This window comes from Stegostoma tigrinum, chromosome 14, assembly GCF_030684315.1.
Source record: "Stegostoma tigrinum isolate sSteTig4 chromosome 14, sSteTig4.hap1, whole genome shotgun sequence".
Lineage (NCBI taxonomy): Eukaryota > Metazoa > Chordata > Chondrichthyes > Orectolobiformes > Stegostomatidae > Stegostoma > Stegostoma tigrinum.
The window spans coordinates 61,313,280-61,324,648 of NC_081367.1; the positions used below are offsets into that span (position 1 = coordinate 61,313,280).

The 11,369-nt window shown below is 39.0% G+C and overlaps 1 protein-coding gene across 1 annotated transcript; it reads left to right on the plus strand.

Annotated features, from left to right (window-relative positions):
- Window positions 1–3,657: 3,657 nt before the first annotated feature.
- On the plus strand, window positions 3,658–10,645 carry LOC125457800 (extracellular calcium-sensing receptor-like). Its single transcript, XM_048542412.1, has 5 exons — window positions 3,658–3,930; window positions 5,521–6,354; window positions 6,465–6,692; window positions 9,380–9,503; window positions 9,750–10,645. Exons 1-5 carry the CDS (start codon window positions 3,679–3,681, stop codon window positions 10,643–10,645), a joined length of 2,334 nt encoding a protein of 777 aa, XP_048398369.1. The 5' UTR covers window positions 3,658–3,678.
- The last annotated feature ends 724 nt before the right edge of the window (window positions 10,646–11,369 follow it).

The following is an 11,369-nucleotide window of genomic DNA, read 5'->3' on the forward strand; positions in this document are numbered from 1 at the left end:
TTTGGACTGAAGGGCCTGTATCCATGCAATATTTCACTGTGACTCAATGTGAAGAAATTTCTCCTTATCTCATACTTAAATTGAGGTTGCTCAATTCTGGGGCTATGTCATACATTCTTTGGGCTCTCCCGTAAGGGGAGATCCTCTCGGCATTTACCCTGTCAACCTCCTTAAGTACCCTATAAGTTTTAATATTTTGCCAAGAAACTTGATGCAGCTGCACAGGGCTGACACGGAGGCTGCAAATTTTAATGTTCAGTTAATGGGCAAGAACATGGCACATGCCATATGCATAAAATTGACATTATCTATCTTGCTAAGGAGGGCCAAAAATCAAAATCTATATTTAAATGGTGAGTCACTGGAAGATAATGGAAGTCTAAGAACCTGTGCATACAAATACCTGAATCACAGAAAGTTAAAATGAAAGACACAGCAAGGAACTGAAACAGGAATTGTACCATAGTCTTTATTTCAAATGAGATTTGAAAGTACAGAAGCCTTAGAGAAACTCATCAGACTGCGTCTGGAATGTTGTGTGCAATTTGGTTTCCCGACTGAAGAAGAGACATTCTTGCCATAAGGGGAATATATTGAAGCTTGATTACATCATTATCCAAGATGAGAGAATTGTTCTGTGAGGTTAAGTTCAGCATTCTAATTAATTGGTAAACCTAAAATTGGAAAGAAATTGACTGAATGAATATTGAAATATACTTCTCAGAACTGTTGGTGTGCCAAACGTGCAGACATTCTCAGAATAAAATGTCAGATATTCAGGACTGAGGTTCGAGGTCAAGGTCTCAGAAACTGCGGAATTATCAATCCCAGAGTGCTGTATATGTTGCCTAGATTGGTGAGCGTATGTGTGTGAGCGATTGGCAGCATTGTGCCTCAAACATCAGAACTGTGCAGAAAGATATAACTGATATAGAGATCTTCTTTAATGGTAAAGTGTCCTGGAAGCTTCAGTTGGCTCACTCCCACTGTATTTATTAGTACTTTTGTACTACCTGAAAATAACATAATGTTGCCCAGTAATTGCGTGCTGAATTGTCAACGAGACATGGGGTTGAGGATTAAAACTTACATGAGGAATTAATATTCCTTTATGTCAGTTTTGAAGAGCGATCAAACGTCGTTACGGATGAAATGGAATGGTCCCTGCAAAGAAGGCAGATATATATTTCAGTAAAATGCTGTTTCCTTCAGAAGTGATGAGAACCGTTCATTTTCTTTTAATCCGACTAGTCGTGAAAGAAGCATGACATGCACGTTCATTGGAACCCATCGGTTAATGTTTGTATATTGTTAAACTCTTTGGCTGCTGGCTTGAATTTTGAAAAAGACAATAAATGTTTGCATGTGCACCGCGGCACAACGGTGCCATTATAATTTGTTCCTTCATTTTCTGCCACTGCACCCCAGGCAAGGAGAAGTTATTATTTGTTATCTGTTGGGAGAATGATCGTAATGATATAAATCTATTTATAGCTGTTTTGCAAATTGTCATGACAGGGAATATTATAAAAACAGATTTTTGCTTTCAGGAAAGCAGTTATTTTAAATGTTAACAAAGCACTGTATTTTTTTATTGCTTTTATCGTTGTTCGTTGCTGCTTCCGTGCTTTTGAAGAATGAACCAATGTGCAAGCCATGGCAAAATGATGACTTGGTTGGATTGTTCAGGGAAGATGACATACTTATTGGCGGAGTTTTTACTGTGCACACCATTGTTGATCATCCAGACCTTTCCTATCAACGCCAACCAGAAGTTGCAAAGTGTAGAAAGTCAGTGAAAACTTTTATTGTCCTCGAACATTTGAAACATTGCACACGTATGTTGAGAAAAATGCGCTTTGTTAGCAATCGAATAGCCTTAGACCATTACATCTGCCTTGAGATAAAAAAAATAGGCTTGTTATGTTGTTACATCATAACATAGGCTGTTATTTTGTCATCCTGATTTTGAGGTAATATATTGCACATTGTTCAGAGAACTGATGAAGATTTGATTAAAAGGAAACGCGAGTTAATTGTAGCCCATTATATCAACTTAAATTTGAACTGAAATAAAGCAAAGAATTGCAGGTGCCGGAGATCTGACTGAAACAAACATAAGTTGCTGGTGAAACGAACGTAAGTCTGTCAGGAACTTTGGAGAGAAAGCAAAGTTAATGTTCCTGAACCAGCGACTCCAGTCACAGGATGAAGTGTCACCAGCCCCAAAACGTTAGCTGCGTTTATGTCGGATGAATGGGACCCGCTAAGTATCACCAGAAATTTCTGATTTAGTTTTGAAATCACAGCTGATGTGAAACATGTCAATGGTTATGCTCATTCAAAATACATAGGGTTAAAATTGGATCCTGTAGAGTCATAATGTTTTTATCTAACTGAGCGCTCGTTAATTAAATTGCAAGCTGATTTCGAGTTTTTCGCTGATTTAGTAATTTCAATAATCCATAAACACGAGTCCTAACTGTCAAGTGTATTTAAGAAATTGGTTGTTTCATATTAAACTCAGACAGGCAAGAACGACAGCGAGAATTGTTTATTCCGTGACCAGACTCCCGCGAAGATTTGCTGCATTTGCTCAATTCATATTTCAAATTGATTGTAACAAGTTTGCGGTGATTGATAAGACGTATTGATATTGCCTAATGTTGGTATGAAGGCAACTTAGTCCAAGAGGCGATACATATAAAATGGTCGTACGAAGGATGATTTAACACTCTTGGCGGAGTAAACGCATACTTGGAGGTTCAAGAGATGTGAAAATAATTGATGTTTGAATTCCAAGAAGCGTTGTCAATTATACGTTTTGGCAGTGAATTCCTTCACCAATATTTTATCTTCAAGTCTTAGAATCACAGATACACTACATTGTGGAAGCAATGTGGAACCAAATCGCTCAGAGTCCACAAAGGTCCTTCGAAGACAAGCGCACAATCGCTACTCTGTGAATCTGTAGCCCTGCATTCCCCATGGCTAATCTTTCCAGCCTCCACATCCCAGCGCACTACGGGCCATTAAGCATGGTCAATTCACCTGACTTGCACATTTTAGCATGGTCACTCCACCTAACTTGCACATTTTTGGACTTGAGAGGAAAGTCGAGCAGCCGGAAGAAATCCATGCAGACACGGGAGAATGTGCAAACTTCACATATGCAGTTGCCCGAGCGTAGGAGTGAACCCCGGTCCCTTGGGCTGTGACGCTGCAGTACTAATGGCAATGGTATAAAACTATATAATTTTACTACTTTAAACAACGTTAAAGAAAGGAACAGCCAACGCAAATTAATGAGTAAATTAGCTAATCCACCATCATGTGAAATATTTGCGAAAATTTGTGAGAAAACATTGCTTTTGAAAACCGTTCATGACCAAGGAATGGCATATTTCTTGAGTAATTTATTGCCGTGCATTTTAAGGGGCATTCAACGAAACTTTTAATGAAATAGTAACATTCGGAATGAAATGTTTTCAAATATTATACTTCCCCTCATGTGGATGAACAGTATGAATGCTTTAATTTTCACATTTGATAATGATGATAATGTTATCAAGCCTGTGAAATTATGAAACAGATCTATCTCTCTAAAAAAAAAAGCGACTCACGTATATTTTTATTTTCTGCAGTTTTTAGGTCAGAGGTTTCCGTTTTGTGCTGACAATGATTTTCGCCATTGAAGAAATCAACAAGAACTCGAAGCTACTTCCTAACGTTACCCTGGGATACCGGATTTATGATACTTGTACCATGCTACCCTTCGGTCTGAAAGCAAGTTTTGAGTTTCTAAACAGAGTAGAAGACACGTCTTCCAATTGCCGAAGTTCCTCGACAGTAGCTGCCATTGTTGATGCGTCTGGATCCTCGCAGTCGATAGAAATGGCCACCCTGTTCGGACCATTCAGCATTCCCATGGTAAGGGGAAAAGAATGGACAAGTTTCTGTCGTGGTCTGGTTTTGTTTCAGATCTCCAGTATCCGCAGTGCTTTGCAATGTTTTATTTGAGGAACATAGAGACATAGGTGCATTTGTACATAGATCTATGAAGGTGCCAGAACAGGTAGAGAGAGCATTTCATAAAACACACAGTGTTGTGAGCTCTATTAATAGGGAGACAGAACATAAGATCAAGAAGGCAATGTTGAACTTGTACAAGACACTTGTGAGATGGAGCGTTATGTACAGTTCTGGCCATCCAGTTATGGGAAAGTTGTGAATGCATTGAAGGGAGTGCAGAAGCGTTTGAAGAAAATGGTTCCAGAAAGTAGAAGCTTTAGTTAAGGGCTTAAATCGAAGAGGTTGGGACATTTTCCATTGGACAGGAAAAGACTGAAAGGAGATTTGATAGTGGTTTTCATAATCATGAGGTCTGCAAAGCTGAGGTAGAGAGAAACTGTTATTGCTCATCAAACAGAGAAAAAAAGTGAGAAATTATAGATTGAAAGAACGATGATACAATGCCTTTAAGTGTTGTATTTTGTCCTTGCATTTGTTTGAAGAGAAGTTATAAGACAAAGATGCAGAGGCTGAAGCCAATAAAGGAAACAGCTCTGGAAGGCTGTTTTGTATTTAAATTTGAAAGCATAAAAACAGCCTGAATGGGTGGAGTCAAAAGCCGATAGAAAGAATTTTTACTTTCAGCTTTTCCAAACAGCCGCTGCGGTTTTAGCGTTGAGGTTGGATACTCCAGAACACCTCTCCGTGTCGCAGTCTGTTCCAGAGTGTCCTCTTGATGTCTTTTTCTTTAACCTCCTGGGCTGCTGGAATTGCACGTGAGCCAATCTATTTTACTGGACTTGCTTTTACCAAGGTTGTATTTGTTGGATGCTGCTGCGTCAGAACACTTAGTGTTTAATCGTTAAATAATCTAACATTCTGGTAAGGTTTTCATTCGAGCTAAGTTATTCCAATTTCATCTTCCTTTTCTGACGCATTATCAATCGTGTATGAACAAAGTTCTTTTTTGCTGCAAGACGGCTAGTTTTACAAATTGAAATACACACAGAACACAACTTGGTCTGTTTAAAGGAAAAAAAAAGTGAGGATCGATGCGATCTTCGGAATCTACTTCCAGGAGGTTTGGTCCGGTCAACAGCAAAATTAGCCTGCAAAAGAAGCAAGCCTGTTGTAAACAAAATATTTTTCGCACAATGAGTACAAAGGATATGGAATGTATTGCCCAGAAATATAGAAGAGCTAGGCTCTACTGCCTGTTTGATATATATTTTCACATAAATAGGAGTATGGCAAAAAAGCTAGAGATTGACGTTAGGCAATGATGTTCTTTTTATGAGTCTGTGTCGGTTAAGAGGGCTGAATGGCCTTCTCCTTTGCCGCAACTGTTCTCTGATTTGGTGACTATGCTCTTTCCAGGGATAAGTCTGAATGAATAGCACGTCTATTATGAGTATAATTATTTCATTCATTTTGGGGATTTTTAGTCAACATGAAGTTCGAAATTTCGCAGAGGACAATGTAACATAATTGAAATTTCATTTCCGACAGGTCAGTTACTTTTCCACCTGTGCATGCCTGAGTAACAGGAAGGAATATTCATCGTTTTTCAGAACCAGACCGAGTGACTATTTTCAGGCAAGAGCCTTAGCTCATCTGGTAAAGCGTTTTGGTTGGACGTGGATCGGGACAATTAGCAATGATAATGATTATGGTAACTTTGGGATGCAAGCTTTCACCGAAACTGTCCAACAATTGGGTGTTTGCATTGCTTTCTCCGAGTCTATTCCCAAAACCTACCACAGAGACAAGCTACGTCGAATCGTAGATACTGTTCGTAAATCTTCAAACAAAGTTATAGTGGCGTTTGTTGCTGTTGTGGAAATGAAAACTTTAGTGAATGAGTTTGCACGACAGAATGTGACTGGTATACAATGGTTAGGTAGCGAGTCTTGGGTATCTTCACAACTTTTATCCCAGGAAAAAAGTAGGCAGCTTGTCTCTGGCACAATCGGGGTTGCAATTCGCCAGGTAGATATACCAGGACTGAAAGAATTTCTCATGGACGTCCATCCTTCCATGTATCCCGGCAACCATTTAGTGAAGGAATTTTGGGAATCAACTTTTGGCTGCGCACTGAGGGGCACAGATAACACGACAGATGCTGCTCCCTCTACTATGCTGAAGGAATGTACTGGAAACGAGAGTTTGTGGATGACGCACAATGAACTTACTAATGAATTACAGTTCCGGGTTACTTACAATGTATATGAAGCTACATATGCGATAGCCCATGCTCTTCATGATATGCTGTTGTGTAAAACCAGCAAAAATCGATTTCTCCAAAAAGGTTGTGCAAATATCTCAAGTGTTCAACCCTTGCAGGTAATATGTCAATATTGCTTCAGCTGCAATCAAATTGAAAACATTATTATACAGTACGGTTTTTCTTATCAACTCATGTCACCTTCTGAATTTTTTGCTTTATTTTAAAGCTTCTGCATTATATGAAAGCAGTGAATTTCACGACCAAGATCGGTGAAAATATATATTTTGATGATAATGGAGATCCAATGGCCGTCTATGACATCGTAAACTGGCAACCGAATGCAGCTGGTGGCGTGGACATTGCCGTTGTTGGGATCTATGACGGCTCAGCGCCCCCAGGACAAGAAATTTTGATCAAGGATGAATTGATTTCATGGAGTGGAGGTCAGAATACGGTAGGCACAGTTGGAATGCATTAATTCATGCCATAAACGGTGTTAATGTGAAAAATCATCCACACATCTTCTGGAGTGTAATTGTTTGAAATGCGATAATCAAACAACATATTGATCAGAGGAAATGGGAACTGCAGATGCTGGAGTATCGAAGTTAACGAAGTGTGGGGCTAGATGAACACAGCAGATCAAGCAGCATCTTAGGAGCACAGATTGTCTGAAATAAATAGGGAGAGAGGGGGAGATTCTCCCCCTCTCTCCCTATGTATTTCAGAATCCTCTCCCCATCCCCCTTTTCTGATGAAGGGCCTCGGCCCGAAATGTCAGCTTTTGTGCTGCTAAGCTGCTGCGTGTCCTGTTGTGTTCATCCAGCCCCACACTTTGTAACCAAATAAAATGTTTGTGTAAGTAGCCAGCTTTGGCGGACAAGTTTCGTTTTACAGGGGTAACATGTTTCGGAATATACGAAGGGCATTATAAGATGGCTGCGTTTAGCAGCTGTGCCATGGGTTACTTGGCTTTCTGGAGCAAATCATATAGTTTCAGTGCGGAGAAGCTATCCTGGAGCTGCGCAGATGATGTTTAGTTCTGAGCTGAAGCACTGCTGTCTAATCCACATTACAGGAGGGATATGATTGCCCTGGAGAGAGTGCAAACGAGATCTATCTGGACGTTGTCTGAGCTGGAGATCTTTGGTTATGAAGAGAGAATGCAAAGACTAGGGAGCAGACCAGTCAATTGGCGAAGTAATTTGGCTTGAATTTTGCTCTTAGCGAAGTATAAGGTGCTTGGAGATACCAAATCAATCAAACCTTTTCGGAGCAACATTTACGATAAACGTCGAAACTGCAAAGATTAAACCTCGAAAATAACTCTTGTGCAGTGCGTTCCTTAACTTTTTTTAATGAAATGCACGAAGAAATTGTTTTTCTTCAAAACAGTGCGATTTTAACGCAAGTTTTGCTCTTTTGAACCAATCAGTCATTGCATCTCCTTTCAATGATGTTCACTTCTTCTCCACGTTCCAAATTTTTTCCTGTGCACTCATTTAAAGGTATTTCCGGAAGCTGCATCTCCAGCTTTTACAAGCGTCCTAAGCTCACATTATGAAACTAACCAAGATTGGGTTGTCTCTTTCTCTCTGTCTCACCAACCACATTTCTTTAAGATTTCTACGAAGTTAGAATAGAGGATGTGAAGTGGAAGGCTTCACAATCACAAGAAATGAATACAGCCTGACTGAATGCAAATGAATACTGTTGAACTTAAATCCACGGGTGAGGAATTCTGTGGCGCAGTAGTAGTGACCCGAACTCTGAGCCAGAAGGAAGGTATTCGAGTCCCACTTATTCCAGAGGTGTACCATAAAATCTCTGCGCAGTTGATTAAAAATATGTAAACACATGGATGCAATACTGAATCAAAATTAGCTATTCGAGAATACGATAGGAAATTGTGCACAGTTTACCGAACATCATTTTGTAAAGATACCAAAGCAATATAATCCGCCAGAATAACAAAATTACACCGTAATGTCACGAAGCAGCTCAAAGGCAGAAGATGCTTGAACATTCAAAATCTCTGACAACATCTGCGCAGCTGAAACTAACATTAATGTTTCGAGTGAAATATAAGTTGTCATGAAAATGGAGACGAACAGTCGGAGTTGATTAAAACGTCAGCTCAATTCTTCCCTCTGCAAATGTCGTTAGGTGTCTGTTGCAATTTTTGGATTTATTTGAGATTTACAACACCTGCAGTAGTATGCATCTTTTCCCGTTATCGTTCCTTGATCACTTAGAAATATTATTATTTTCTGAGCAAATGAGCTTACAGGGTATGAAAATAGACGTGCAAGCTCGTTCAGCGAAAGTACTTTGCCAAGATCGTATATTGTGGCACATGACCTGAAAAAATCTACTGACAAGTTAACTGGCCAACGTTTCTGATTGTAAATGCTTATGCCACGTTAATACAGTTACCGAGTTCGAATTTCTCAGCTGCCTGCACGCAGAAGGTTTTTCACTTGATACCATTGCAATTCTTCGAAAGCTCCTAATGGCAAATTCAACGCACAGTTCTAGATGAAAGGAAATGTAAACACAGCTGAAGTCGTCACTTTTTGCAATCTAAACTTGCAGGTCTGGTAAAGTTTAGGTGAGTCACTCTGTGCAAGATCAATAAAAGCATCGTGAAGTCCTGTAGTCTTGTTTAAATGGGATGCGAGAAGTCGGCTAACAATGTTCTTGCAAAATCGTGAGAAACATTCTCACCAATACATTCTAAATTTCTACGTACAATAGTGAATATTTCATTGGTCTTTTGAAAACGTCTGAGCATCAATAATATCTCGAAAGTTTTAATTCAGTTTGGTAAAGTGAATATTTCGTTATGGGGCCAGGAGTTAGGCATTCAGACACTTGAGCGTATTCCACCATTTAATTAGACGATGGCTGATCTGTGGTCTAACGTTATATGCATACTTTTGGCCTGTATGCCTGAGTAAATTTTCTGAATAAATATAGATTTATCTCAAGTTTAAAGTGTATAGATTCTAATAAATGTAAGATCAGAGATGCTGAATAGATAGACAATGTCCTGTTTCACATTTTCATTTAAAAAAAAACAGAATGCTGAGTATCACATAGTAAATGAAAAGAATGACTTTTCTTTCACTTTATAATTAGGTTCCAAGAGCAATTTGCTCGGAAAGCTGTCCCATTGGGACGAGAAAAGCAACAAGGAAAGGACAACCCCTTTGCTGCTTTGACTGCATAAAATGCGCTAATGGTGAAATTAACAACGTCACTGGTAAGGAGCAACAAGAAAGATTGACTCATGGAATTGGTTGCTGAGAGAGAATTTCAGTATTTTAAAAGTGCTTCACTGTTTTACTTGTATCATTGGTCCACAGAACGTTTCATCATTAATGACGAATAGAAAACAAGAGAAAACTTACGATCAGAAACGCTATAAATTGATCTATTTATCATAAGCACAGCAGTATTCGTTTGAACTAAATAGATATTCCGTTCATTTTTATGTCATTCCGTTTAGATTCACCAGATTGCATTAAATGTCCATGGGAATATCGGTCCAGCTGGAGACGAGATGAATGCATATTAAAGGACATTGAGTTTCTTTCTTTTGGCGATCTGATGGGGATTATTTTGGTGACTTTGGCATTTCTTGGAGCGTGCATCACAATCGGCGTATTTGTTTTGTTTTATGTTCACAGGAATACTCCAATTGTTAAAGCCAACAACTCGGAGTTGAGCTTTTTGCTGCTTTGCGCATTGACTCTGTGTTTTCTGTGCTCAGTGACATTCCTTGGAGAACCTTCCAGCTGGTCTTGTATATTGCGTCACACAGCATTTGGTGTCATTTTTGTTCTTTGCATTTCGTGTGTTTTGAGTAAAACAGTTGTTGTGGTGATGGCATTTAATGCGGTCCTTCCCAGCAATAATATGATGAAATGGTTTGGTCCTGCACAGCAGCGTCTGTCTGTGTGCGTCCTTACACTGGTGCAATGTTTATCATGCGCAGTCTGGCTAAGAACGGCACCACCGCATCCTTCAAAGAACAGTAATTATAGCAGCGAAATAATTGTTTTTGAATGCAATGTCGGTTCGCCGATAGCCTTTTATTGTGTACTGGGTTATATTGGATTTCTGTCTTCTGTGTGTTTTGTGGTTGCTTTTCTAGCTCGACAACTTCCAAACAATTTCAATGAAGCTAAACACATAACTTTTAGTATGCTTATCTTTTGCGCTGTGTGGATAACTTTTATTCCAGCGTATATTAGCTCCCCTGGTAAATATGCTGTAGCTGTGGAAGTCTTTGTGATTTTAGCATCGAGTTATGGCCTAGGTTTCTATATTTTTGCTCCTAAATGCTACATTATCGTCTTGAGAAAAGACAGAAATACAAAGAAGCACATGATGGTTAAATGAATTCCATGAATCATTAGTTATTCTAAGCCAGCTTTGTGATTTCATATCAGTAAATCGCAATGTTTCATTGCCAGCAACTGTTGTTATTCTCGTTTAATGTCACAAATTTTAACACTAAAATGACTTGCATAGTCCCTGGAAAATGTAGGTCTTTTGACATGCTGTGAAATGAATTCTCAACATTGTGATTTCATGTATTGAAACCAGTCAATCAAATTGTAAATGCTCTCAAATCTTTCATAGTGGAAATGAGCTTGGGATTGCGGCAGAGGGAGCAGTGTGGGAAGCAAAATTAGGCACAGATGGGAGTAATGACTTATTCAATTTTAAATTATGAGGCAATTGGTTTGTTTTTTTTTAAATGAACGTGATGCACTGAAAATAAGTGGTCTTGTTGATTTCTTTTTGCTGCTATTTCAATTCTGCATAAAAATGTTTTGTACCAGACAATATCTCTTTGCTTCTCAGTGAAGGCCAGGGTATCTCTTTAAAGCAGCATTATTCATGCGTTAAAAAAAGATTGGTTTTGCATTCTCAAGGTGCCTTCTGATTTTTGCTTGCAAGCATTAATTTTCCTGTTTAGCATGATGTTGGATGGAAAATAGAGTTCCACCAATTGTGTGCGAGGAGTAGATTTGTCACTCCATACCTCACCCATCAGAATGTTGATGTTCGAGAATGACTCCAATGAGCTGAACGGAACAAACTAGATTGACATTGTACA